The sequence below is a fragment of the Cupressus sempervirens genome, chromosome 10, assembly GCF_028749045.1.
Source record: "Cupressus sempervirens isolate cs-2001-9-10 chromosome 10, ASM2874904v1, whole genome shotgun sequence".
Taxonomy (NCBI): Eukaryota; Viridiplantae; Streptophyta; class Pinopsida; order Cupressales; family Cupressaceae; genus Cupressus; species Cupressus sempervirens.
This window is the reverse complement of record NC_143127.1, coordinates 377,753,802-377,776,899: the sequence shown is the minus strand read 5'-3', so window position 1 is coordinate 377,776,899 and position 23,098 is coordinate 377,753,802. Positions and strand designations below refer to the sequence as shown.

At 36.0% G+C, this 23,098-nt stretch overlaps 1 protein-coding gene across 6 annotated transcripts in view; it reads left to right on the top strand.

Moving 5' to 3' along the window:
- LOC149534251 (uncharacterized) overlaps positions 1 to 23,098 on the top strand; it is a 286,537-nt gene that overhangs the window by 216,465 nt on the left and 46,974 nt on the right. For all 6 annotated transcript variants that reach the window (XM_089806885.1, XM_089806889.1, XM_089806887.1 and 3 more), the window contains one exon: positions 7,397 to 7,445. In XM_089806885.1, coding sequence (XP_089663011.1) covers positions 7,397 to 7,445 — 49 coding nt within the window. The remainder of the gene's footprint in view (positions 1 to 7,396; positions 7,446 to 23,098) is intronic.

The following is a 23,098-nucleotide window of genomic DNA, read 5'->3' as shown; positions in this document are numbered from 1 at the left end:
TGCGTCATCAATGGTATTGGTCAAAAAGGACGAGACGATGCGCATGTGTGTGGATTATCATGCGTTGAACAAGAAAACAATAAAAAATAGATATCCCATTCCAAGGATAGATGAGTTGCTGGATGAATTACTTGGCGTAGTCTATTTTTCGAAAATAGATCTCCTCTCCAGATACCATCATCTTCACATGAGGGAAGAAGACGTGGAAAAGACGACCTTTCGTTGTCACTATGGACATTATGAGTTCCTGGTCATGCTGTTCGGATTAACAAATGCACCTGCTACATTCCAATCATGCATGAATCACATCTTCAATAAACATTTGTGTAAGTACTTACTGGTATTTTTCGATGATATTCTTATTTATAGCAAAATATGGGAAGAGCACCTGAAGCACCTGGATGAAGTTCTAAGAATCATGGAGGAACAATCCTTGTTCGCCAAGCAATCCAAGTGTGAATTTAGTATGACAGAAATATTGTACCTAGGGCATGTTGTCAGTAAATATGGAGTTCAAGTTCATTAGGAGAAGATCCAGGCTATCCTTGATTGGCCTTCCCCAAAATCACTCACGAAGTTGTGAGGATTTTTTGGATTGTGTAGTTATTATCGGAGGTTTATAAAAGGATTCTCTCAGCTCAGCACCCCATTAACAGATCTAATAAGAAAGGGTTCCTTCTAGTGGAATGAAAAAGCGCAACGCACTTTTGATATGCTGAAAGAAGCAATGAGCAGTTGTCCCATACTTGCATTACTTGATTTCACTCGATTGTTCATTTTGGAGTGTGACACATCCGGAGAAAGCATTGACTCGGTACCGATGCAAGATAGACACCCCATAACCTATGAGAGCAAGAAGCTTACGCAAACAAAATTCTTATATTCCATTTATGATAAATAGATGTTGGCCATCGTACATGGACTAACCAAGTTCCGACAATATCTGGTGGGTGCCAAGTTTGTCGTCCGTATAGATTACAATAGTTTGAGATATTTTTTGGAGCAACGGGACTTGAACGAGAAGCAATAAAAATGGGTAAGCAAGGTTTAGGCTTTTGATTTTGACATTGAATATGTGAAAGGAAAAACCAATGTGGTTGCAAATGCTTTGTCCAGGAAACTCGCCATTTGCTTACTGACCCAAATTTCAACTAACTGGAAAGCACATTTGTTGGTAGAATATTCCAAAAACACATTTGCCTTTGAGCTAATGGATGAAAACACTCAGGATGATCGGTACAAAGTGGTGGACATCATTTACTATAATAATTGGATATATTTAGTGCCGGAATCCAAATTGAAGCAGAAAATCTTGAAGGAGGTGCATGAGTCGCCCTTGGCAGGGCACTTGGGATTCCTCAATACTTACAGGCATCTCAGGGAGAGGTTTTCATGGTAAGGTCTTAAAAGAGACGTATTGCAGTATGTAAGGGAGTGTGCGGTTTGCCAATAGAACAAATTCGAACATACTCTACTCGCCAGGTTACTGCAACCTCTGCCAATTCCAGAATAGAAGTGGGAAAGTATCTCAATAGATTTCATTACTGGACTTCCCAAGGTGAACGAAAAGGATTGTATCTTCGTGGTGATTGACAGACTAACAAAGTACGCATATTTCTTTTCCATCCCCTCAGATTTTCAGGCCGCACAGGTAACCGATATTTTTTTTGGAGAAGTCTTCCATCTACACAGGTTACCTTGAAACACTATCAGTGATCGGGATGGGTGATTTATTAGTATCTTTTGGATAGAACTGTTTCAGCTGGCAGGAACGAAACTGTTGCCCAGTACTAGTTACCACCCTCAGATAGACGGACAAACAGAGATTGTCAACAAGTGGCTCGAAGGCTACCTTCGGAACTACGTTTCGGCACAACAACGGGCATGGGTCAAATGGATGCACCTAGGGGAATATTGCTACAATACCCCTTACCACATGTTCATCGGTGTGACACCTTTCAAAGCACTATATGGGTACAAACTCCTTTCCTTCATCGACACAGTTTTGAGTGACAGTCGTGCACGACGGGTGAGGGATTGGCTTCAAGAGGGATAGGAAATCTTGAGATGCTTAAAGGAAAACTTACAAAGGGCACATAATCAACTAAAGATGTACACTGATAGACATCGAATCAAGAGAAGTTTCGAAGTGGGAGACTTGGTCTATCTCAAACTTCAACCATACCGACAATCCTCATTGAAGGAAAAAGGGGGAAAAAATTAAAACCACGATTTTATGGCCCTTATCGTGTAGTTCACCATATCGGTGAAGTTGCCTATAAGTTGGAATTTCCAAAGGGGAGCCATATTCATAATGTTTTTCATGTCTCTTGTCTTTAGAAAGGTGTAGGACAGAACGTCACAGTAGCTGCAGACCTTCCGCTGCTCAATAAAGAAGGAAAGCTCATATTGGAACTGACTGAGATCATCGAAGTGCGTGAGAAGATTCTATGAACTACATGATGAAGGAATATTTGGTACGTTGGAAACACTTTTCGTTGGACGACGTGACATGGGAGGGTGAGCACATTTTGTAGCATCCAGCATTGCAATTGCTTGAGGACAAGGAAAATTTGGGATGGGAGGAGTGTAATGTTCCTGTTATAAAATAATTTATCAATCAAACTATTGTTAATGGGCCGATTGATTTAATATATCCCAGACCCATTTTTGTTTTATTTTTGCAGTTGTGTAGCCGTTAGCTATCTTTGTACACCCTCGGAAAGCTTTCCCTGATAGATATTTAAGCACGGTTTGTAGGTAGTCGTTAGGTATGCATTTTGGATTATTTCTTTTACTCTGAATTCTTGTGGGAGTTCTGGATTTATTCGCCATTTCAAAAGTGAAAGATCTTCCTTGTTTTGCTCATGTGGTTTCGGTGGGATTCATCCCTCACCCTATTCTGTGGTTGCATATAATACTTCGCTCGGATCTGGCAAATCAGAACACCATCTTTTGGCAATTATTAATATGGAGGATTATTCGTGTTCACTCTCATTTCTTGTTTGGTTGTTGAATTCGGTTCTCTAAGTTTATTGTATGTCTGAACTCCATCCACTTCATTCAGTACGAAGTCCATCTTTTCGTGGCTACATGACCCACCGTACGGCCTAATTGTTGTTTGTGGGACACTTACCTTCCTACATCATACGACCCTACTGTACGACCTTCATTTGTGCCTTCTGTGCATCATCCACCCTCATCTTCGTACGACCCTCTTATCGTAATTCCTCTCCATACAACCTACTGTGCGAACAACATATTGTATGACCCCCACATCCACTCTACTGTACGAACTTCCTGTCTCGTGTTTGACTGTCGCCATACGGTGCCAGTCTCTCGAGACCACCCAGGCGTACAGCATCCAACCTAGTGGCTGATATACACTGTATACCATATGGTACTAGATTTGAAGGGTATCCAATTAAGTCTCCAGAGGTCAGGAACATTACACACCTCACTAGCCATCCGACTACTTTCTTAGGTTTGTAATACGAATTACTAATTCCAGCCCTTTATAATCTTAACTTTATTGATTTTAATTTATGATTCATTGATTTACCATTTATCATTTGTTACAAATTGTATGAAAGTTTGTTTGTAATTTGTAAGTTGTGACTTTCAACTTGGTTATCTCAGATGTCTAGCACCTCAGCCATCCCCTCACCACCCCCAAATTGAGGCCCTTTTTTTTCCTGCACCCGAAACTCGTCTCGACATCCCCGCTGTCCTCTCACCATCCCGAAATTGAGGCCCTTTTTTTCCTGCACCCGAAACTCTTCCCGACATCCCCTTGCAGCGGCACACCCCCGCGCCGACGTGTAATAACCCCAACCGGTTATAACTTCAAGAAATACCATATTCTTCTCTAATTCAGTTGTTTGACATTTTGTCAAACACTTTGCAAGCAAGTTCTGATACCACTGTAATAATCCCAACCGGTCATAACTTCGTGAAACACCAAATCTTTCTCAAATTCAACTTTTTGACATTTTGTCAAACACTTTGCAAGCAAGCTCTGATACCAATGTAATATCCCTTGTCCAAACTGACTAATTTTAGCTCAAGGAATGTTGTCAAACACTTGTATGCTGCCTTCTCTGTTCTGATTTTTTTGTGTTTCGGATTGTTTGATGTAGTTTGAATGATGCTAAGAAATTCAGAATGTTCGCAAATGATATTACAATACCTCTTACAATGAACTAATATGCAAGTGTAGTTCTTTTTGGTATTTTCAATGCATATACATTAAAACTAGATATGGAATGCATACCTTCAGCCAACTGAGATTTTGACAAACAATAGGCATACAACTATTATGTTGATCTTATATGCTATTAGATGGAGTATGCAACATATATCTCCTTTATTGAATTCATTCCCATCTACAATGTTTCTATGAATTTGCCAAGACAATGGGCTTACAATAATGACTACAACAATGCCAAATCATATTCTGAGTTATCACTTACAATGGGAAAATTATATGCCTAAGATTACAATGTTAACTACTAATAGTTGTAAGAGGAACCTAATAATAGTGATGCCCAAGGATGGAGATGAAAGTTGCAGTTGGAATCAAGCATAAATATTGTAGTGTGGGTACTGTAGTGTGGCACTGTTCATGTGTACTGTAGCAGCAAGGAAAAAAATGATTACAAATGGTTGCCAAAGATAAATCTTCAGGTCTGCACTCCTTAGTCCTTCAATATTCTTCAAACCCTTCTGTTATTCCTTAACTTTAAGCACAAATAGAACTCCAAAATGAAGCTCTCCTGAATGCAAAATTCAGTGGATATTTCACCACCTCAAATGGTTGCAACACTAAAGAATTGATGCTCTCCAATGGCTAACTAAAATCAGAAACTCGTAGTTTCTTCTCCTAAGTTCATATCAAAAGCAATTGACAATAATCAGATGTCTAACAATGAAGCTCTCACCTCTATGTATTCTTTTCGTTCACCCTTCTAGAAGGAAATAAAATATTATTTAATTGCACTCTCTAGAAGCTTCCCCATTTCCAATACAATAATTAGTTATGCTTCTAGAAAATGCACTCTGTAGAAGCTTCACCCTTTCCAATACAATAATTAGTTGTACTTCTAGAAAATTAAATTAATTAAATATAAAGTCACTTTTAGCTTTATTTATTTATTGACTTTAATTAACTTTATTTCTCCTTATTTCTCCACTTAGCCTTCGGAGAACGAAAAGTTAAGAACTCCATTGAGAGTCTAAAAGATGGGGGACATTACACGGTATAACACTGTCTAAAATTGAAATTTGATCTCTATCCATTATCGATATTGCTCATAATTGACTATCTTTATTCATTATTATTGATTATAAGATTACATTGATTTCCTTGCCTTAACCCGATCTTTGGCACAATGCAATGTCTTTTTTCTGATTTCGTTCCATTCTGTCAATCTTCGTATGATTAATTTGAACCTTGATCGTTGATAATATGAATCAGGTTCTTGATGTTTGATGATTATCATTGGCCATTTCTAGATGTTCTCATTCATGATAGTCTAATTCTTTTGATTGGCTGCTTCTAATTTTGATCATTTATCAATGTATTAAAGGACTTTATCAAGATGATGTTATCTTCTTACCTTAGTTGATTGATCTATTTGATTGCTTATATTTATGTATGCTTGCTGTTCCATATTATGCTTCCTTTAGAACAAGAATCTCAAAATAATTGACCATCTGATGCAAATCATCTGTTGGATTGAACATTATGTTCTGGATCTAAGTTGTCGATTTGGATTTGAATGCAAGAATCAAGAGCAGAGGTGTACTATATTTTTTTGGGATTTAGATGTGTTAATAAATATATGAAGGGATGCTCATACAAATACAAATGTACATACAAAATACATATATGCAAAGAAATGCCAGAGATATAAAATATTACAAGCAAAAATAATGTTAAAAAATGATATATTGCACATGTTTTAATGTGCTATTAATTACTTTTTTGGTCAAAAATTGAATTGACTAGGCATTTTTGATGTGCAGGCATCTGGATGCTCACGGGTGCCTTGTGGATGCGCACATGAAGAGCATCCAAAGCATCTAGATGCTTTCTGGAAGCTCAAATGAGCATCCAAAGTGCATCTGGATGCCTTGGATGCGCTCTTGTGCATATCCATAGGCATCTTGATTCACTTTCATGCTTGTATGTGTCTGTCTCCACTTCCGAGACAGGGTGCCACAAATTGGTAACTGAGTTTTGGATATTATGTGAGGCACAAAAGATGTACCTTGCATAACTGGGGATTGTTTGCAATGATGAGAACTAAAACAACAAGAATAGGTTTTTCAAATTTCTGCTTCAGTAATGAACAATATGACTGGTACATGTATTTTAATATTTCTTCTATATTTTTGTTATTTTGTGTTTTAAATAAGGATAGTTTGCTGATCTCCAATATTTAACTGTATCACAGGTCTTGAGTTTTTATGATCCATATTCAAAATTGGCCATTCTTTAACATGCTATTGATACATTAAAACTGGCAAAAATTGATTAGTACAAAACATTTGTGCTTCTTAACAGGAGTAGATGTGTTAACCTTTAGGTTAGAGTGCTCAATGGTTAAATAGCAGAGCTTTTTAAATTTTTGCTATTTCAGTTCTGGGATTTTAGTTGTATTTTACCTTCTATCATTATTTGTTTATCTTACTGTCTTCTGTAGCCTTAGTAAGAGCTCCTTCACATTGATGATGATTCACTATGTGGCTGCAAACAATCTGTTTTACAAGTCATATTTTTTCTTTTCATTTTTAATTTTTTTTAAATGGGGTAAACGCTTTTGACTTGATGCTACGAACTTGTGAGGTCATGAATAGTCTCATTACCAATATAAACATTCAACAATAACACCCAAGTTGGCTTTAATTTTAAACCTCAATGGCAAGAACAACACCACCACATCTTAACCATCACACCATGCCAGTATTAGCGAAACTAGATCAAAGTGAATGCATTACAATTATTTGACATTTTCCTTTAGGAATGGCTAAATCAAAGAACTTCATGAGGTCCTTCAATGCTGGTTTAGTTTTATTTATTTGCCATGATAGAATCATTTCAAGAAGTCTCAAGCAACGTGATGACTTTTATTGGTTTACTCACGTCTATGTCACTTGTAGTTTTACGTAGATTCATGTGGAGTTTATGGTGACTGCAATCCATTGATTTCAATCTGACATTGTATTCCCTTACAAAGATGTATACTTGCACAAGATGATTGTTTTGTAACAATAGTCATTATCTCAACCCAAAAATGAAAATTAAAGTATTCTCCATATTTATAGAGTAGGGTTTCAAAAGTAACAAAGTTTGGAAGATTCCTGAAATAATCAATCTTATATGTCATTGCAGGTATGGTTTGGATATGATGATAATGCAACAGTTGGTGGATTGCACCCAGGTTCTTCATGCTCATACATAATAGGCTGAGATAAATGCTTTTCTAACACATTAGGAGTTTACAATAATCTCTTAATTCAATCTATTTTCTGTTTAATCCAATTTTCTGAGCATTTCATTTTAACATAATAGCAACAACAAAAGTAAGTATAAGACAATGTACAAGAAACAATGCACATAATGTAATGTGGAAATCCAATGCGGGAAAAATCACTAACACAAGGACTGCTAGGGGCTACAGTCCTAATCCAGTCTCACCAGTTCTTCCTTTAATTACAACTTTAAGGGCTCCAACCCTAAGGAGTCATCAAATCCCTCTCCTCTTAAGAGCATCAGCTCTTTCACAACATAAGTTGCAACTTATACAACATTGACTCAACAACCTTATACGTGCACCAACCCAAAGTAACAAAAACTTTATCTGAGCATCAACCCACTACAAACTAAGCACCTACTAAACTGGCTTGAGCAAATAATCAGTAACAAGATACAAGGAAAGATAATTGTATTTCTACATGATTCTATCATTACAACATTATAATTTTGCATGTGCAGATATAAACAAATTGAAATCCTGATATGTCAGTATTTCTGTAGCGAACTTGAGTTATGGATCCAATTTCATGCCTGCAATCAGAACAATATACTGCCAACTTAGCTAATTCCAGTCTGTAACTTCTCCTTTTGAAATCTGAATGTCAGTTCTGACTCATGACAAACTTCAATATTAATCTGAACAGAAATATACTTAAAACTTTTCATGATTACCTCTTCAATTTATACTTTGATGGTGCAACCAATTTCAATCTTGCAAGTGATCAGACATTACTATAATGAAATAAACTTTGATCTGAAATTCACTTACTATTGTACCTGATTTGTTCACTTTTTGAAACAGCAGACCATGAGAAATATACTTTCTTTCAAACTCATGTATCCAAAACTCTGTATAATTGCAGTTGCAGACCTTTTAGAATCTCCATACAACAACCAATATTACAATTATTCAACAAAATCTGCATAATATATATCAATGAATACACGTCCCCTTTTTTCATTTGAGAAGAATAAGTATACATAGACTTTTTGAACAAGTAGGAAGGCATTTAGTTGGCCAGTTAATAGTGTATTTTGCAACTTCTTGGTCTGTAAAATGCTTTCCAACTGCAACCAATTTGTTTGTTAAATAAAACAAACTTATTTTATTCTATCGACGCTGCGGATATGAAAAGGAAACATCTTTCCATCATTTGCAAGTCCTGCCAACAAACTTGGCCCTGAGCATATATATGTCCACCTGTAACTTTTGTCTTTTTCTATTTTGTCTTTCATCGTGGTGTAGAAATTATACTTATTGAAACCATCTGATACATATCGGACTATCAAACAAGCAAATAGCTTGCTACAGAATGGAGAAATTAGAATATTTCCAGGCATAAGAGAAGAACGATGAACATCTGTATTTGCTGACAAGCGGACATGAAGCTTACTCAGCACTCAACACCAAAATATTATTTCATTGTCCCGATGAATACAAAGCAATTTATCTTCAGAAAATAACCGTATTAATGCTGTGTTTTGACTATTTGTCAATGGTGACCTGGCAGTTTAAGTTTTTGTTATTTTCATGAACTTTATCGAACTCGATAGACAAATATTATAAACCAAATTCTTGAGAATTATTCAATATGCTTGTCATCATCAATTCATATTTATTTTGTATTCTAATTGATCACTGTCATTTGCACAGGCTTGTCCCTTGGCTTCATTAGTTATATTGTAACCATTTGATGAACAGAAAAATATATTATAGAAGCATGAATGACTACCGCGAACAAATTCCACATTTTGTTCTTTGGAATGCAATGACAAAATTGTCATCTTCTGTTTATAGAGCGCACAATTAGACAAGCATAGCTTCCAGAATTAAAAGAGCACACAATCATGACATATTGGCATCGTTGTTTGACCTTCTATTGACAGTGTTAGAAATGGAAAAAGAAATCTGTAAATAAGCAATACCAAGAAAGAATCTAAGTGAGTAAATGCATGAGAAGATATTACCATAAAATAGGAGAGAGAAAGCTTCAAGCTCCAACACCATGAGACAAGATATTTGGAAAGGGGAAAGCAAAGAAAACCCCTTGTGACATTATAAATGAGGCATGAAAAGCCTAAGAAGAAAAAGAGAGAGAGCAAGAGAGCAATGACTCATACAATATTTGAGAAGAGGAAGAAACTTCATTGTTAAATGAGAGAAGAGGGTCATCTCTTAAATAGAGATGAGAGAGAGGGGTTAGAATGTAACTCCCATGTCTATGAATGCCACCATTCATAAGTGTGTGAGGCCAAGTGTGAGATTCCTCTTAAGGAGGAATAATCTAAAATTAGAAATTACAATATATATTTGTCCTCACATATTCCACTAGATGACAAAATAAGATGTAGTGGGAAAAGGACAAAAAAGAAATATATTAGGATACCTTGGCTTATATCCTAATATATTACAACAATAAAGGAAGAAGGTCTAACCTTGGTTTATAAGCACACCAAGGCAAGATTACAACTTCTAACAGACAGTATGCCCGATTCAACCATTTGACCTGTGTGCAATTACTGTCTTCATACAAATTCTGCTGTGTAGTCAATACGTCATTTTTTCACCCCTGAATTCCTCTTTACAACAGAATTCATATCGATTCTGAACCAATCATTCACTTTGATGGTGATCATCAGAACTGTATAATATTGCACAGTTGATTTTGTCATCAATGACAGTTTGAAGTTTGAAGCAACAATCTCCCCCTATCATTGATGACAAAATACATAACTCTGATTACCTGCAAACAAAACACTTTTCTCCCCCTCTGTCATCCATGACAAGGGGATTGGGTATGAAGTATAAAACAGAAAATACTCCACCTAAGTTCATGCCCTATTGCAAGAACTTAGTGTGGCAAAGCCCCAACTCCAAGTTGCTGATAAGGAGTTCCAATAATTATTTCTTACAGATTTTCTGAAAAAACAACTTCTCGCTGAAACCCATTATCTGCAAGTTTCTCTTTCAGATCATACACATTTTGCTCAGCTCGTGTTCCTCCAACTACTAGTTTTCCTGAACCAAAGTTCCTTATCTCATACCCTTAAGCATTAAAATTTACAAAGTAATCATTATCGCACAATTGACTGACACTTAGTAAATTATACTTTAAACTGTTCACATGCCAGACATTATCTGCTCCTAGCATACCAGTAATATTTATAGAACCTTTACCTCGAATAGTTACTGAAGATTTGTCTCCAAATTTTACTAGACCACCATTCCAATCTGCAAATGTAGTAAACTTGTTCGTCTCCTGTCATATAGTTTGAGCATCCGCTGTCAACAATCCATAGATTCTCTTTGGTGGCATGCAATGCTGTAAGCCTGTAACAACAAGTGATTTGTATTCCTTTTTTCTCCAAATTTACACGTCCTTCTGATTTGGCAATTTATTTCTAGAATCAGCATTATTCAATCGACAATTCTTTGCGATGTGTGCTGAATTTTGACATTTGAAACAAGTCAAGTTAAAAGTGTTCAAGAAATGAAAACAATTTGGCCTTACAAACCTGATCTTCCATCTAGGCACAACCCTTCAATTTACTTCTTTTTGACCATAATAATTACAGAAGTGACAATAACCGTAAAATGAGTTTGTTCTTCTAGAAACCCATCTGCTAACATAATTTATTTTATTTGCTGCATTATTTGAACTTTCAGCCTCGTTAAAGCCTACCCCAGTTTTGACATTACAATGACGTTGTTGAGCCAGCATATCATTAATGATTTCAGAACTTTTTACAAACTTTACTTGCTTATCATGTATAAGGTTGAGTTTCTTAAGCTCGTTTCTTATACCAACAATTTCTCTTTCTAATTTGAAGCAACTTTCAGTCTTAAGAGTGAGTTCAGAATTTACAACATCAAGTTTCCTGTTGGTCTCTTCATTTTCAAGTTTCAAGTTTGTAATGAGTTCTACTTTGGTTTCAATATAATTCGGAAGTTCATTACCTGAAATAACTTTATTCAGCCTGCTGATCTCTTTTAAAGCACATACAATTTTTTCCTCAAGATCAACTTCGTCCTCTGTCTCACTGCTTGATTCACTATTGCTAGAATCTCTTGAACAACGTCCTAAAGCCATAAACAATATTTCACAATCATCGGTATCACAATTGTCAGCACTATCATTTTTGATAACCAAATTTTTCTTTTTCCTAGTGAAATTCTTTGACTTATAAATGGACGATTTCTTAAAATTGCATTCATCATTGCTATTAGCATTAGGACACCTAGCAGCAAAGTGACCATTTTTACCATAGTTAAAGCATTTCATGGGTGATCGTTTCTTATTAAATTTCTTGAACCTTTTTACCAGGTTTTCTAGTTGTTTCTCTAAGTCCTCTGTTTTAGAACTTTCTACCATTTTCTTCTTAGTAATTTGGAAATCGAATTCCCTTTTGATATATGTTTTACTTGTCCATTTCATTTCATATGCTGTGAGTATGCCCTGTATCTCATCTATTATAGGTTTTGTCAAATCCCTAGCTTCTTCAATTGCATAGATTTTAGCATTACATCTAGAAAGTAAAGATCTCAAAATATTTTGAACAACTGTTGACTTTTTTACCTTTTCACCTAAACCCTTAATTGCATTTACGACCTCCTCTACTCTTAAAAGATACTCGACAATACTTTCTTCTTCTTTCATTCTAAGTTCTTCAAATATGGCTTTATAGTTTGTAGTTTAGCTTGTTTGACTTTGTCATCCCCTTTCATAAACAGCGTTTAGTCTATCCCTACTTTCTTTAGCAGTTTTACAGCGCACATAACTTTAGTGAACTCATTATTAGCTAAACCACACAATAAGGCATTTCTAGCTTTTGCATTACTTTCATAATCTCTTTTCTTTGTAACACCTGTTAAAGATGCTTTAGGTAAGCTATAACTATTTTCAACTGACATCCAGATGTCATAACCAATAGACGCAATGTAACTCTCCATCGTGACATTCTAAAAAGCATAGTTTGTTCCATCAAAAAGAGGTGCTTTGTTTGACTATGCTTCTAAATTGGCCATGTGTTCTATTGCCAAGATCTGCTTAGATTGATTAAATCTTTTGACAAGCACTGGTTCTGATAACAATTGTAGAAACAATTACACTCCTAAGTGGGGAGGGTGGGGGAGGGTAGGTGGGGGTGAATTAGGAGTGTACAATATTCTCTTAGCTATTAAATTTTAACATAATATTAACAACAAAAAAATGTATAAGACAATGCACAAGAATCAAAGCACAGAATGTAACATGGGAACCCAATGCAGAAAAAACCAGCGACACAAGGACTGCTAGGAGCTACTGTCCTAATCCAGTCCCACCAGTTCTTCCTTCAATTACAACTTTTAGGGCTCCAAACCTAAGGATTCATTAAGCTCCTCTCCTCTCAAGAGCATCAACTCTTTCACAACATAAGCTGCAACCTGTACAATATAACAATCTTATGCAAGCGCCAACCCAAGGTAACAAAAACTTTATCTGAGCACCAACCCACTACAAACTGAGCACCTACTCAACTGGTTTGAGCAACTGATCAGTTACAAGATACAAGGAAAGATAATTACATTTCTGCATGATTCTATCGTTGCAACATTATAATTTTGCATGTGCAGATATAAACAACTTGAAATCCTGACATGTCAATACTTCTGTAGCAAACTTGAGTTATGAATCTGATGTCGTGCCTGCAATGAGAACAATATACTGCTAACTTAGCTAATTCCGGTGTGTAACTTCTCCTTTTAAAATTTTAATGTCAATTCTGACTCATGACAGACTTCATTATTAATTTGGAGAGAATTATGCTTCAAACTTTTCATGAGTACCTCTTCAATTTATACTTTGATGGTGTAACCAATTTAAAACATCCAAGTGATCAAACATTACTATAATGAATTAAACTTTGATCAGCAATTCACATACTGTTATACCTAATTTGTTCACCTTTTAAAACAGTGGACAATGAGAAATATACTTTCTTTCAAGCTCATGCATCCACCACTCTCTCTGATGGCAACTGCAGACTTCTTTTTATCTACATACAACAACTAATATTACAATTATTCAATAAAGACTGCATAATATATATCAATCACCACACGTCTCTTTTTATCATTGAGAAGAACAAGTACATGTAGACTTTTCAAACAAGTAGGAAGGTATTTAGTTGTTCAGTTATAGTGTAGTTTGCAACTCCTTCCTCCATAAAATACTTTCCGACCGCAACCAATTTGTTTGTTAAATAAAACAAACTAATTTAATTCTATCCACACTGCCGATATGTATAGGAAACATCTTTACGTCATTTGCGAGTCCTGCCAACCTACTTGGTGCTCTATCTCTCTCTCTCTCTCTCTGTATACATACATACATACATATATACATATGTATATATGTATGTATGTATAGATACATACATACATACATATGTATATATATATATGTATGTATGTATATATACATACATACATATAGATATATACATACATTGTATATGTATGTATGTATGTATATATACATACATTGTGTATGTATGTATGTATGTATATATACATACATATAGATATGTATAGATATATACACATATAGATATGTATACATATATACATATATACATGTATACATATAGATATGTATGTATGTATACATATAGATATGTATGTATGTATATATACATACATATGTATAGATATAGACATATATGTATATATCTATAGACATATATGTATATACATATAGACATACATACATATATATACATATATGAATATAGATATATACATATATGTATATATCTATACGTATGTATGTATATATCTATACGTATGTATGTATATATACATACATGCATATGTATACATATGTATGTATGTATGTATACATACATGCATATGTATAAATATGTATGTATGTATATATGTATGTACATACATATTTATACATATGCATGTATGTATACATACATACATACATATATATATGTATGTATGTATGTATATATATAAATATATATACATATAACACCAAATGGTAGAAAAAATTAAAAATGGCACTGCCTTTTGTCATTGGTTCGCATCTGCCGAAGGGTTTCTCACAACCTATTTCCATTTCTTTAGCAGATATCTTTGATCAAAGGATCAAATCCTTGGCTAAATTTTCTATTATTGGCCGCATTCTCGGGCACTGCTGCACTCGGGCAGATATTCAACGTTGGATACTTTCAAATTGGGGCAGTGTTTGTGTGGACATTCTTTTCCTCCCTATGCACTCTTTTTGTGGTAAAATTCATCGCTGAATCTGCTAAGGATAATGTCCTTAACTAATGTTTGTGGGAGATTGATGGGCAAGCTATCTCTTTTAAGAATTGGGTTCTTGGCTTCAATCCAATTGATTCAGCTCTATACAAAAAACCTGTTTGGTGCTGATTGTACAATTTGCCGCTTGAATTTTGGATGGAGCAAGTTTTGCGACGCGTTGGGAACTATTTTGGTCGTGTAATTGATATTTACCTTGGTGTTGATGTATCTGTTTGGTCCACAAGAATTTGCGTCCTCTCTATTTGACCTATCCTAAACGTAATTCACCTTGAATCCTCCCATGGTGTTTGGGTTCAAAAAATGGAAGTTGAATTAGATAAATGCTATCGCCTCCGATGTAGTAGTTGATGACACTTTGAGGCAAACATGCCCTAATCCTATAGCTCAACGTTGGATTCCCAAGAAGCTTGCCCCAACATTCGTTCCTATGGATTCTATACTCGATCCTCTCCATGGAGCCTCTTGTGATCCTGTGGTGAATGCGCTGCCTCAAAGGATTGGCGACTCATTTGGCAATGTGGATGCCATGGTGGATCGTTGTCCTAAGGGTTACATTGTCCACCCCAATGGTGGTCCTGTCTGATTTCAATGTGTAGGATGGTGCGTTTGAACATGGTACAAGTACTTCTGTTCTAAATGGTGGAACAAAAGGCACTTTTGGCACGACCTTTCTAGACGTAGGAATGGTTGGTAATGTGGTTGCAAAGGTGGCAAAATTATTTGGAACCAATGAAGCATCTTCTGCGATAATGTCTGCTGCTATAGATGTCATAACCATCAACTATGTGCCAACTATCACTAACCCCCATTGTGATGATGAGTTTATGCGAGATTTTGATGAGCTAGATATCATCGAGCCTAGGACTATTTCACAATTTTCTATGTTGATGTTCAAATCTTTCCTTGCTAGGAAGAAAATAGGACACAAAACTAACAAGTGAAAGCGTGTTGAAATGCTCAAGCAATGGACCTGACTTCAAATAAATCTCACCTAACTTGTTCGAAGGAAGTTACCTCCCTTAAAGGGACTTGTTGATTGTCACTCTGAGTGTTAGGGGTGTAGGAGTTGATGAAATTCAACTCCGTAGTTGCCAAGATCAACTGTAGTGCAAATAGCTTGCCGAAGAGAAACCAAAGGAGCAAGAGCTTGAAGGAAACAAAGCAAGAGAAAATATTTCATGATAGGAAAATGAAATTGCTATGTGAATGAATGAATTTACAATGAGAGAGAAACCGCTTATAAAAGCCTCAAGGAAGCTTGTAGAACAAGCTGGAAAGAGGTAGAAGATAAGGTTGACAACTAAGCACTCTTCCACAAAAAGGTGGAACATACTAGAAGGGAACAAATTCCCGTGTTGTCAACAACTCATCACTACAACTATTAACTACTAATATTAAATAAATGCATTAACCTAAGTAAGCTAAATAAAATAAATAATAAATAAATAATTAATTATTTACTCTAACACCCCCCCTTAAGTGCAACTTAGAGAAATGCCTTAAGCTCACAAAACTAAGAAATGTAGAATGGCTCCCGGCAACAAGGCCATGTTAGGTACCCCTGTACAATGCAAAGAAATGCAACCTCTAAAAATGGGAAAAGAGGGAAAACCTCATGGGGAAAACCCTCCCCCAAAAAGAGGTAAAAAACATGCTGAAAAAAATATGAAGTGAAGGAAGGAAGGGCTCAACCAATCCCCCCAAGGACAACTTCCATCGGAAAAGAGTCAAGAGACTCTCTCAAAACCATAAATACAACTAGCCCCCCCATGAGAGATACTAAAGCCTCCCTAGAATAAAGGAGCCCCTAAAGGAGGGATCGAACCAATGCAACTCCAATGTGGAAGAAACAAGGGTACATAACAAGGGAATCTCTGAATGAGAGGCAAAATTGGAAGGCCTATCGGATGCCCAAAAGAAAAAGGATGATGATCCTGAAATGAAATCCCCAAGGTAGATGTGATGACACTGTCATGAATGTCCATTGTAGAATCCGCAACAGGTGCATCTAGAGGCTTGATGAATGAAGCTGGAGGATTAGGCAGAGCAGAAGAAGAATCCTGTGAAAGAGAAAAGCCCTTAACTGGATGTGGTGTGGAAGTCAAAATAGGGATCTCAGGAACAATACAAAGGTTCAAGTATCCTGACTGCACCACAAGATGTTCCTGCAAAAGAGAAGAAGTGTGCTTCAACAATGGAGATGGTGGACCAAAGTGTGAGAAGGTGTAGAGACGAGTGGAAGGATCAATGGCCCCTGTAGCAATAAGACCTCTTGTTGCACGATCTCAAATGAAGACTGAATTGGCAGTGAACTCAACTATCTTCCCTGATCCACTGTGTGTAATCAGAGAAATTGAGAGAAGGTTGGCAGACAAAGATGGAACATACAATACATCATTGAATATACCATCCTGGATGTGAACTGAACCTTTCCCGCAGACTAGTAGTGTAGTGTTATTCCCCATGAGAATGTGAGGAATAGGAGAAGCCTCAAGAGTAGAGAAGACATTGTGAGAAGATGTCATATGGTGAGAAGCACCTGAATCCAGTATCCAAGGAACCTGTGAAGGAGATGTAATGGTAGCCTGTAGTGCATGACCCTTTCCATGATCCGATGTAGATGGCGAAGATGGGGAAGAAGATTGAAAGGCAGACCCCTCTGAGGTAGAAGAGGATGGAGAAGAAACAGTGTTCTTCTAAAGAAGAGCTTGCAAATCTGCAATTTGTTTTTCATAGCCATCAAATCTCTTCTGAAAACAATGTGCCTCATCATGAGATCCTTTCCCACAATAGGAACACGTAGGAGTCTCAGTCTTCTTTTTCTCCTTCTTCTTAGAAGATGATGAACCAGTAGAAGAGGGATCTAATATCTGCTTCAACTTCTGCTCCTGTGTATCCTTGACAAGCAATGCCTATGACTGTGAACCTAAAAGTGAATCTATTTGAGTAATCTTGGACTGTTCATGGGTTAACCGATCACAAAATATCTCAAATGAAGGCATCCTGTGTCTATCACCCAAGGCATCCATAGTGGAGTAGAAAGTGGAAGAGAAGATCTGATATTGTCCCCTCAACTTTGAGAGTATCAAAAAGATACACTCATCATCTGTCTTAGTTTTCCCACATGCCCGCAAAAGTGTATGTAGAGATTTGAACTTCATCAAGAAGTCCTCAATGGTGGGAAAACTGTCAGGTGTCAAAGAAGTCAACTTTGCATCTAGCTGAAGTGCCTGGAACTCATTCACTTGGCCAAACAAAGTTTGAAATTTGAGCCAATAAGCTCGTGGACTAGTGAAATAGTAGATTGTCTGAAATGTTTAGTGCAATCAATCCCATAGCCTTATCCATTTTGTTCCTATGCTGAAGAACTTCAAAAACTCCTGTAAGAACAGGTTGATTCTCATCCAGACATGACCATAAGCCCCTTGACATGAGAAGCCCTGTCATTTGTGCCTTCTAGGTGTGATAGTTATGTGGTGTGAGATGGGTCACAGATGGATCCGCCATTGAGAGAAAGAAGAAGATAGAAGTAGAAGGGTCTTATTCTGAAGTAAATTACAGAAAAGAAAATGCTCCCCCCCCACAATGTATAAATTGGGAATTCTTTACTTAGTGCGATTACAATAGCTAATTTAGGGCCTATTTTTGAAAGTAGTATTTTTGTCTACAGAACCTCTAATCTAATTGCAGATCTGGAAAGTAGAAAAATAATATACACTTAAAAAAAAAAATAAAACCTGATTATGTGTCCAGATGAGCCCGTACTAAGCATTTTAAGTGGCAAAAATTGAGAATTGTGAGTTGCAAAAAAATTTAGGAATAGAGATCTCAAACCACCGGCACCAATGTGTAGATCACGAAATCCTACCCCAAAACAAAAAAATTGCTCGAAGAAATGAGTCCGTATGAGGGAGATATCGCTGTTTGAAAATCACCTCTGTAGTTATTTTTCCTAAATTGCCGCTGTTGCACCTCCAAAAAATAAAGAAAAAAGCCCAAAAAATATTAGATCTGTTATGTCAAATCCTCTTTCTCCTTTTTCTCCAAATACTGAAAAAATGCTCTTCCTCTCGATTGAAGAAAAAATCACAAACAAATTAGGGTTTGTGTCTCCGAATTGTGACTTCAAAAAATCCTTCGAACAAGAAGCAATAGGGAGGCTCTGATACCATGTAGGAGTTGATGAAATTCAATTCCGCAGTTACCAAGATCACCTATAGTGCAAATAGCTTGCCGAAAAGAAACCAAAGGAGCAAGAGCTTGAAGGAAACAAAGCAAGAGAAAATATTTCACGATAGGAAAATGAAATTGCTATGTGAATGAATGAATTTACAATGAGAGAGAGACCGCTTATAAAGGCCTCAAGGAAGCTTGTAGAACAAGTTGGAAGAAGGTAGAAGATAAGGTTGACAACTAAGCACTCTTCCACAAAAAGGTGGACTAGAAGGGAACAAACTCCCGTGTTGTCAACAACTCATCACTACAACTATTAACTACTAATATTAAATAAATGCATTAACCTAAGTAAGCTTAAGTAAATAGAATAAATAATTAATAATTAATAAATTATTTACTCTAACAAGGGGTTCAATTGCCCCTAACTATTTACGCTTGATCAAGTGTCTTTTTGGTTAGAGATTGGTTGAGTGCTGAATACCTTTGCTGCATTGATTGATATTGGTGCTACTTTAATTTAGTGTAGTGGATTATTCGTAATCGTTTTTTGGACTATGGATTTGTACCTCTAAATGGAAATCTCGGTCAGTGACTTGCTTGGATTTACATGGTCTTCGATCTTTGCTTTAAGATTGTGCATGTCCGTTTTTTCTTTGTGTTCTTTTAGTCAGGATGGTGTTGTCATTTCACTTGTCTTAATCTCACAAGTCTCTTCTTCTCATGATATTTCCAGTTGGGTCTTTTGGTACCTTTTTCATCTTGCTCATGCTCTGACTGGGTTGTCATGTGCCTTTCCTCGATTCATTTGGCACTTCTCTTGTAATCATCTCTTTTTTGTATATTAATGAAATAGGTGCTACCCCCTTGGTAGCAATTTGCCAATATCTCTCGCTCTCTCTCTCTCTCTCTCTATGTATATACACACATATGTATGTATGTTCGCCTGTAACTTTTGTCTTTATCCATCTTGCCTTTCATCAAGCTGTAGAAATTATACTTTTTGAAACCATCCTAATACATATCAAGCTATCAAGTAAGCAAATAGCTTGCTATAGTATGGACAAATTAGAATATTACCACGCATAGGAAAAGAACGATGACCATAAGTATTTGCTAACAAGCGGGTATGAAGCTTACTCAACAATTAATGCCAAAATATTATTTCATTGTCTCGGTGAATACAAAGCAATTATCTTCAAAAAATAACCATGTATTAATATTGTGTTTTGACTATTCTTTAACGGTGACCTGGTAGTTTAAGTTTTTTTTTTTTACATGAACTTTATCAAACTCAATAAACAAATATTATAAATCGAATTCTTGAGAGGTTATTTGATATGTTTGTTACTCATCAATCTATATTTATTTTGTCTTCTAATTACTCGTTATCACTTGCACAGGCTCCTCCCATGGTTTCATTTGTCATATTGTAGCCATTTGATGAACACCAAAAATATATTATCGAAGGATGGAAGACTACCTTGAACAAATTCCACATTTTCTTCTTTGGAATTTTTTTGATCCGTGAACGGCCAAAGCCTAGATTAATTATTATTATTTGTTGAAATTAATTATTATTATATGTTAAGCGAAGGTAGATTCAAACCCAAGACCTCCCACATTAGAGGCTCGCAAGCTACCGTTGCGTTGTAGGCTTTTGTCTATTTCTTCTTTGGAAGTTAAGGACAATTTATAATATATTTATTTCATCTTTTGTCATCTATTATTTATAGAACGCACAACTAGACAAATATAGTTTCCAAAATTTGAAGAGCACACAATCGTGACATATTGGCATCGATGTTTTTCCTTCTGTTGATAGTATGCCCGATTCGACCATTTGAAATGTAAGTACTATCTTCGTACAAATTTTCTGCATAATCAATATGTCATTTTCACATGTCTGAATTGCTCTTGACAACATAATTCATGTCAATTGTAAACCAGTCATACGCTTTGATGGTGATCATCATAACTATATAATATTTATCTGTGTTGATTTTGTCATCAATAACGCTTTGAGCCAACACGAACAACCCTCCTAGACAATGAGTACCCCAAGATTTTTGTGTTGTTTGAGGATATGAGATTGACTTGGCTTAAGACAAGCTGCTCTATTGCGATGGATGGTTGGTCTTATTTTAGACATTGACCAATCATCAATATTATTGTCACATCCCTTGTTGATTCATATTTTCTGAAAACCATAGATTGTTCAAGGAAGCGTAAGGATGCAGAGTTTCAGTTTAGCATTTTGAGATATATCATAGAGGAGGAGATTGGGCCTGCTAATGTTGCACAAGTGATCACAGACTCAACATGTGTGCAAATCAGCTAGTTTGAGGGTACAAGGTGTTTGCAAGCACATCTTTTGGAATCCTTGTGTTCATGCATTGACCAACGCATTAAAAGATATTGACAAGATAGATTGGGCGAAGCAAGTGGTGTTAGAAGCTAGATATGATCAAATGTTCATTTGCAACCACCACACCTCACTCGCTCTCTTTAGGTCTTTTCCAAAGGAGGAGTTCCTCAAACCAGCTGAAACAAGGTTTGGAAATTGGAATCTCAATTACTTCATTTTAAAGTTATTTAATTTGTGGTTGTATATGTTTTGCCTTCTAATTATACAAAATTATTTTTATTATAGGTATTGGCAAATGCTTAATCTTGATGGAGAGGATTCTTGAGGTGCATGAGTCTCTACAATAGGTGTTGGTGAATCCAAAGTCGAGCTGGTGGTCTAATTCTAGCTCTGCCAAAGGAAAAATAGTGAAGCTAAAGATCCTTGATGATAGTTGGTGTGGTACAATGAGGCAAGTTGCTGATTTTATTTAAAAATTATAATTAAATATTAGTCTTTATATTGTTGATTTTTATACTATATTAAATTTTTTAATGCTGATTGTATAGTACTTTGAAATTGTTTGCTTGCATTTTTTGATACCTTTGTGCTTTCATCTCCTCTATTGTAGATATTAGTAGATATGCTGATACAAACTCTCCTAGTCTTGAAGAGATATATGAGACATGTGATGGTATGTTGGAGAAGATTAAAAATAATTGCAATAAATGATCCTACTTTGTAGTTTTCTGAGGAGCATATTAGACCAAGTGTGATGAGGAGTTGGAACATTATGAATACCCCATTTCATATGGCTGCCTTGTTCTAAATCCCAAATGGTATGTGTTGGGTGGATATTTTGCAACCGACAGTTTTGTGAAATTCTAGTCACAAAATGGGTCGACCAACGATAGTGTCATTGTTCCTTGGATGAACTCAAGGTAAGAAAGAAGTTGAGAGATTTGTGAGGGGTGTTACCAATAGTCTTTCCTCTTAACTTTCAAGAAAGAATCCACTTACCTTCGGAGCGAGTAATGGGCAAGATGAAATCTCTAACTAAACTTCTATCTAGTAGCTGGAAATGGTGATACCGATAAACCAACATCAACTTAAAGGCTGATTGAAAGCGTACCTGTTTGGCTCTAAGTCGTGTTTTAACGTATTCTATAAGAATAACCTCTACCATTGGGGCACAAAGACTTACAAAAGTAGGGAATTCTAACAATTTTTCATGAATTTGAGATGGTAATACAAGCTACAGTCAAAGCTCCTAGTCTATGTATCACCACAATCGCTCCCATCTTTGGCTTCGATTTCTTCTTAACTATGCTCTATTATTGAACACAATATAAAATGAATCAAAGAGAATAGGCACAAACTACAGTCAAAGCTTATAATTTTCTTTATCACAATTGCTTCTAGTCAAAGCTTTAAATCCAATTACTTCTTTTTATTTACTTTTCTCCCAAATTCATACTACACAATCAAAGTTATGCTTGCACAAGTGTGGTAGAGATTTCTTGCATACAACAAAAGATGATTTTTAGAATGAGAGGTTACTCCTTTATATAGGCAAAGGAGTTGAGAAAAAGGAGGAAAAAGTGGGAGCAAGTCAACCAACTTTGACCCGGTCTAACTAACAAGAGAAATTATTGGATTACATGTCATTACAAATATAAATAGTATTACATGTCATTACACAATTTCCTGCAATACATCC